General features: G+C 52.7%; 1 protein-coding gene across 1 annotated transcript in view; it reads left to right on the forward strand.

The window, feature by feature from the left end:
* Nucleotides 1-7,324, forward strand: part of SLC12A3 (solute carrier family 12 member 3) — a 41,145-nt gene that overhangs the window by 21,763 nt on the left and 12,058 nt on the right. Inside the window, exons 19-22 of the mRNA XM_012806809.2 lie at nt 1,231-1,308; nt 1,999-2,100; nt 3,173-3,284; nt 6,466-6,552. Of these exons, the coding sequence (XP_012662263.1) occupies nt 1,231-1,308; nt 1,999-2,100; nt 3,173-3,284; nt 6,466-6,552 (379 nt within the window). The remainder of the gene's footprint in view (nt 1-1,230; nt 1,309-1,998; nt 2,101-3,172; nt 3,285-6,465; nt 6,553-7,324) is intronic.

Raw genomic sequence — 7,324 nt, forward strand, 5'->3', positions numbered from 1 at the left:
GGTCCGGGCTGGGGATTCGAACCTGCCACCTTAGGTGTACGTGGCTGGCGCCTTAGCCGGTTGAGCTATAGGCGCCGAGCCAGCCATTTTTTTATTGCAGTTGTCATTGTTGTTTAGCTGGCCTGGACTGGGTTTGTACCCACCAGCCTCCGTGTATGTGGCTGGCACCGCACCATAACCACTATGCTACAGGCGCCCGGTCTAGAACCCCATTTTTTAAGTGTGGAGGGAAGAAAGGGAAGACAGTAAGGAATAAAAGGTCATAGACTCATAGAAAGTCAACCCTCGATGGCCCCTTTGAGCCTACTGGGTTTCCAAATGGGGAAACCAGGGCCCCCCAAAGGGGCAGTGACTACTTCAAGGTCAGGCTTTCAGTTCAGAGCAGAACCAGAACTGGAACTCAGAGCTCCCCAAATCACAGCTGGGGTGTGCAAAGGATCTAATAGAGAGAAAATAGGGAAAGAAGGAAGAGGAGGTGCTCACATAAAGATGCCGGATATGAAAATGCATGCAGGCCGTGGAAACTAGGCGTTTGGGTCTGGAAGACCATCTTTAGGCACCGTGTAGGGATGTGTTTTACATTTTAAAGCATGTGACTACACAGACTCTGAATTGGTAATATTCAGAGGTACAAAAGAAATAACATGCAAAAAATGGGGAGATGGGAGGTTGGACTCTGCTTGTCTTGCAGGCAGGAGCCAGATCTATTCATCCGCGCTGAGGGTGTGCCTGGCACACAGTGGTCAAAGAATAAATATTTATGCAACCAACATTTACAGAGCAGTAAATATTTACTGCATCTCCTGACTACGCTGCTGTAGGCTCCCGGGTCTCTGCCCTCGAGGAGCTGACATTCCAGTGGGAAAAGTACAGACTTAAGTGGACCCATAAGCCATCTCAGATTGTGATCATGTCCTGAGGATACGGACACAGGGCAGTGACGGGGAAGACCTCTCCTAATAGAGGAGAGAGTCTTTTGGTAAGGAGGTTAGGGCTGGGGAAAGAGTGCTTCCACGTCGGGGAGTACCCACTTCCATGACCCTGATGGGAAAATGAGCGCTGCCTGTTTTGGGGAGCAGGAGGCAGCCCAGGGGGGCCATGGCACAAGGAGCCTGGGCAGGTGGTAGGTCAGAGGCTCCCAGTGCAGTGGGCCAGGACCTTCATGCTAGTGTTAGGGGAGCCTCCAGGCAAGTTAGGCCTGTGAATGGAAGCTTCCCCTCTCTTTTGCAGTTAACCCCGTGTTTGATCCAGCAGAGGACAGCAAGGACTCCAGTGCCAACGGAGCCAGGCCGTCTGTCTGCGGTGCACGTCAGTCCCCCACTCAGAGGCCCAGGGCTAGTGGTTGGCCACCTAGGAACTTGGTGAAGGGCAGTTTTTCCAAGTGACAGTGGCACCTGAGTAACATGTTGGGTAACTGGAGAGAATTGGCCTATGTCAAAGATGGCTACACTTAGTGGGGAATTCAGCGTCAGGGTGTCATGGGAACCCACCTAGAGGGCTCTGGGGCCTCTGCTTGGCCCCTTCCAAGGCCCCTCTGGCCATGCCCAAGTGTTCTGGACAGGGAGGGCTAGAAAGGGGTTCTGCTTCCTCCTCGTCTCCCACCGATGACCTGGGAGGCAGGGGACCTGCACTGCCAGCTTGAGGGCATCCTGTGGAGCTTCTGAAGGGAGCAGGGGAGTGTTGAAGAGAATGGAGCAAGTGCTTCCTAGGATGGGCTGCCCTGAGGGCTCTGGGACTCCTCCCACTTCCAGTGCCCACCTATATCCCGGGAGAGAGGAGCTGGGAGCAAGGCAGGGCCATGTCCGAGCATTGCGCTGCCAGGCCCAGCTCCTGTTCTACCTGTCCACGAGCCCCAGCATCAGAAAGGCACTACCAGTGCTCAGGCCAGGCCTGCCCGGGAGCAGGCCTGCAGGAGGGTGCTTCTGGTCCAGGGGACAGATGGTAAGTTCACTTCACAGAGCAGCTGGCCTGTTCTGACCTGCCCCTTCCCTCCTGCAGTGGACCCTGAGGCCCTGGTGCGGGAGGAGCAGGCCAGCACCATCTTCCAGTCGGAGCAAGGCAAGAAGACCATTGACATCTACTGGCTGTTTGATGATGGAGGTCAGTGTGCTCTTCCCACAGGCTGTCCGTCATCCTCTGCCTCTCCTGGCCTCCCCTTCCTGCCTGCTCTCAGCGAGGCCTCTGGTGGGACCCAGAGCCCAGCAAAGGGGATAGGGTCCCTTAGGCCTAACAGTGAGCTGGTTAGGCCTCTGGTTTTTTAATTATAAAATGGAGAATTTTAGGGGAGGATCTGAGGTCAACATGAGATAGCACCTTCTGGCTGGGCAGCCCTCAGGGGTCATGGCACATGAAATCAAGGGGGCAGATGGGCATTTTTCTTTAAAACATGACTCTTAGCTCTATCATTTCCACTTTTTTTTTCAATAGAGACAGAGTCTCACTTTATCACCCTCAGTAGAGTGCCGTGGCGTCACAGCTCACAGCAACCTCCAACTCCTGGGCTTAGGCAATTCTCTTGCCTCAGCCTTCTGAGTAGCTGAGACTACAGGCGCCCAGCACAATGCCCAGCTATTTTTTTGTTGTTATTGTTGCAATTTGGCACCCTACCCTCGCCGCCCCTATCGTTCCCACCTTTGATTGCATCATAGACAGAAAACATCTCTGCTGTAATAGAATGTGTCCTATCAGTGACAGCTAGTGCAGACACTTTCAACATGCCCGATGCTGAGTGCCCTACGGGGGATAACTTAATGCACCCCCCTGGGAAGGACTGTTACTAATTTCTTTTGTAAATAAGGAAACTGAGGCACAGGGGAGTATGCAGTGCTGTGTGACAGCTGCCCCCAGCCTGTATGGAGGGAGGAGGGCTCTCACTCATTGGCCAAATTTTCAATCTTCAAGCAAGGCCAGCAATCTATGTTTTCACGTGAAACACCCCAATTGTTAAATGCCAGTTTGTTTATTTAAAAATATCGCACAAGCCAAAATAAACCCCACTCCACAAAACACCACGTGCAACTTGGGTCTAGTCAGGCGTGTTTGTTATACAGATGTATAAACTGAGGTCCAGAGAGGGGAAGGGGCTTCCCAGCAGCAGAGCAGGGCGGGAACCCACGTCCTGCTCTGTCCTGAGAGTGTTCTCCTTTTGACCCCTGGGGACCCTGCTTGCCAGGCCTCACCCTCCTCATCCCCTACCTCCTGGGCCGCAAGAAGAGGTGGAGGAAATGCAAGATCCGCGTGTTCGTTGGGGGCCAGATCAATAGGATGGACCAGGAGCGGAAGGCGTAAGTGGGCGCAGGAGGAGCCTGCACAGCCCCAGGCTCCTCCCAGCTCTACCCAAGGCTGCTCCTCCCCCTCCCACCCCAGGCGGCCCTGGGATTGTCCCAAACCCAGGCCACAGCAGTGGTGAGTGGGGCTCTGGGCAGGAACAGGTTTCCCTCCATTCCAGAAATTGTTCTGGTTTCCTGCCCACTTCAATAACACACAGATGCCCTGCTCTTTGTTGTCACAGGGAAAGGTGTTAAGTTTTTTTTTTTTTTAGAGACATAGTCTCACTTTATTGCCCTCCGTAGAGTGCCCTGGCATCACACAGCTCACAGCCAACCTTCAAATCCTGGGCTTAGGCAATTCTCTTGCCTCGATCTCCCGAGTAGCTGGGACCACAGGCACCTGCCACAACACCTGGCTGTTTTTGTTGCAGTTTGGCCAGGGCCTGGTTTGAACCTGCCACCCTCAGTATATGGGGCCGGCGCCCTACCCACTGAGCTACAGGTGCCATCCAGTGTTAAGGTTTAAAGTTGCAAATCTCAAGGAGAAACTTGTATGAAATGAAGGATGGGGAAGGCCCCTCCCCCTGAGAAATGACATGGGGATCAGACTCCTTTAGGACAATGTCCCCAGAGCCCACAAGGCAGGCTCTGGTGGGACAAAAAATGACTTTAATGATCTGGAGATGGGGCAGCAAACACCACCAAATCTTTTGGTAAGAAGTGACTTAATCCTCCTCCAGTTCCAGCAAAGGCCTTGGATTGGAGTTGGCCTTTCTGCTCAGTAACCTATGCTAATCTCTCCCTCCAAGCAAGAGTGGCAGGCCTGGGCTCATCATCTGGCCAGAATTTAATGACACTGGGTTATTTACGTGGGCTTCCTTAGTCACCTCAAGCTGGCAAGAAAGGCTGGTGGTCTGTTTAAAAATATGATAGAAAATTTCCATTTGAAATGTACATAAATCAGAATGTGAGTTGATTTAAACAGGAAAGGAAACAAATGGCAAGGCAGGTGGCACACAGGTGTGGAGGTGACAGGAGTCAGCAGGTGGACTCAGGCAACTGCTGCTTTGGAGCGAGGTTAGGTGAAGTTGAAGGCTATAGGCTGGGGGTCTGCTGGAGCGTGCAGATAGGTGGGGCGGTTTGCCCCAAGTTGTGCAACAAATTGGGAACCCCTGCTTGGTCTCTAGCGCCCTATGCAACAATCCTGGCTATGAGGTCCCAGAGTCAGGATAAGGAGGGGACCCCATGGCCTTTGCCACTATTTCTTTCTTTCTTTCTTTCTTTCTTTTTTTTTTAAGACAGAGTCTCACTATGTCACCCTGGGTAGAGTGCCATGGCATCATATCTCACAGCAACCTCAAACTCTTGGGATTAAGTGATCCTCTTGCCTCAGCCTCCCAGGTAGCTGGGACTACAGGCACCCACCACAATGCCCGGCTATTATTTGGTTATAGTTGTCATTGTCGTTTGGCGAGCCTGGGCTGGATTTGATCCACCAGCCTCAGTGTATGTGGCTGGCGCCTTAGGTGCCGAACCATTTGCCACTATTTCTAAGCCAGGGTTACATCCCTGCAACCCCCTTCTCTAGTAAACCACATGAGCTAAGGGCAACTCAGCAATCCCTTATCCTCACCCTGCTGAGAACTTCTCCCCCCATAGATCCCATCTCACAAGACCAACAGCTTGGGGAAAGTAGCACCTGGCTTCTCTGTGATCTCCCCAAAGTTAATAAACCAGAAAAGCAGCTTTGCTGTCTCAGCTTCCTGTTCCAGCCCTGAATGGAAGCTGAGCTCAGTAGGGTTAGTTTAGTTCCAGGGGATACCAGCCAGTCGGTGTGAAGGTTATGAAAACTCCTTTGCCTCCCAACTGCCTCTGGATGGGCAGCATCCTCTGCTCTCTGCACGACCCCGGGCCAGGTCTGTGCTGCCTCCTGCGAGGCACTGCCCTGGCTGCCAACCCCTGCCCCCTTTCGCCCCCAAGGCCAGGACCCAGCAGTGGCTTGACTGCAGGGCCCCAGCCTGGTCATTCTGGTTTGACATCCCCTCCTTTCTTTCCCCAGCACATCCCCCGTGCCATCCCAGCCAGCTCTTTGCTGTCCCTGCTCTACCCCTGTGTCTCCCAGGCCATCACTCATTCAGACTCCTCCCCACCGACCAGTCAGGTGGCCCTTAATCAGGCGAGCACCTCAAATCACCTGGCCATTACTAAAACCATGTCCTGTCCATGACTCAATGGGTGGGCTGGGGCCCAGGTGGGGATATTGTTTTGTTTTGTTTTGTTTGAGACAGAGTCTCACTCTGTTGCCCTGGTAGAGTGCCCTGGCATCACCATAGCTCACAGTGTCCTCAAATTCCTGGGCTCTAGCAATCCTCCTGCCTCAACCTCCAGACTAACTAGGACTACAGGCACCTACCACAATGCCTGGCTAGTTTTTTTCTAATTTTAGTAGAAATGGGGTCTCACTCTTGCTCAGGTTGGTCTCAAACCCCTGAGCTCAAGCAATCCACCTGCCTCAGCCTCCCGGAGTGCTAGGATTATAGGCATGAGCCACCGAGCCCGGCTGGGGGTATTGTTTTGAAAGCTCCTTTGGAGATGCCAGCGTGGACATTTCCCTGGCCCACCCGCTTTGTCCTTTAACAATCTCACCCCCTCCACAGCCACCTGGGTTGCCATCTCCTCTGAGAAGTGTTTCCTGTGGTTTCCTACAAACCACAGTTGGCTTTTCCTTCCCTCTTAGGCCCAAAGTCAATGCCATCTGACTTGCTGCTACTCTCAATTCTGCACTTAGCTTTTGTGCGTATCTTTGTTTCCTCGGGCACCGGCGGTCCGGTAGCAGGGCATCCCCTGGGAGTGTGTTAGACATGGAGAATCCGCGGCCCCCACTGAATCAGCATCCTCATGGTTACAAGATCCCCAGCAGATCTGGCTACACATTAAAATTTGAGGTGCACGAGCACAGAAATGGTCACCAGATACTTGGGAGATCCTGGTCAGGTATTTTTCCATGTCATTTGACATCATCTGACCTACTTTATTGGTATTTGTGTGTTGTCTGCCCCACCCCCCATGTTAGAATGGCAGGTCTATGAGGGCAGGGTTTGATCGGCTTTGCTCACTGCTGTGTATGCAGCAGGCACTCAATAAAAATGAACTGAATGAATGCTTACATTTTACAAAACCTCCCTCTGTCCTCCAGGATCATTTCTCTGCTGAGCAAGTTCCGATTGGGATTCCACGAAGTTCACATCCTCCCCGACATCAACCAGAAGCCACGGGCTGAGCAGTAAGTTCCCTGTGGGGCGTTCTGGGCAGAAGGGGCAGCTGTGTGCCGGCCCCCACTTTCTCCCTGCTGAGCCCATGGCAAGGGCTTTCCTCCAGGCCCACCTAGACGGGGCTCACAGAGAGAATGAGGGAGAGTCATGGCGGACAGACCTTTATTTTTACATTTGTGTTTCTTCTCTCTGCTCTGCTAGAGGTCTAGTCTTTGCCAGAAACCTGCCCGGCCCTGGAGGCTGATCACATTCACACCTGTCTTGGATCCAGCGTTTTTTAAGCCCTTCCAGGTGCAGGCTGTGGCTGTTCTACCACTCAGAGGCCAACATGGCATCACAAGGGACCGCCACCCTCCACCCTCACTGTGGGGAGAGGGGGGGTCTAGGGAGCCTCTGGCTTTGCAGCTCAGGCTGCCTATACTCAGGAAAGGCTGATTTTACCCCCAAAGGCATCTGGTTCAGTGATTCTCAAACGGTGGTATGTGTCAGGATGCCCTGGGGGGCTTGTGAAAAGACCAAATTTCTGGGTCTTACCCCCAAGATTCTGATTCAGTAGGTCTATGGTGAGGCCTGGGAATCTGCGTTTCTTTCTTTTTTAATTTTTTTTATTTTTTGAGACAAAGCTGCAAGCTATCATTCTGGGTAGAGTACCATGATATCACAGCTCACAGCAACCTCCAAGTGATTCTCCTGCCTCTGCCTCCCAAGTAGTTGGGACTACAGGCACCTACCACAACGCCCAGCTATTTTTGGGTTGCAGTCGTCATGGTTGTTTGGTGGACC

This window comes from Otolemur garnettii, unplaced genomic scaffold (genome assembly GCF_000181295.1).
Source record: "Otolemur garnettii isolate 467f Iridium unplaced genomic scaffold, OtoGar3 scaffold00058, whole genome shotgun sequence".
Classification (NCBI taxonomy): domain Eukaryota; kingdom Metazoa; phylum Chordata; class Mammalia; order Primates; family Galagidae; genus Otolemur; species Otolemur garnettii.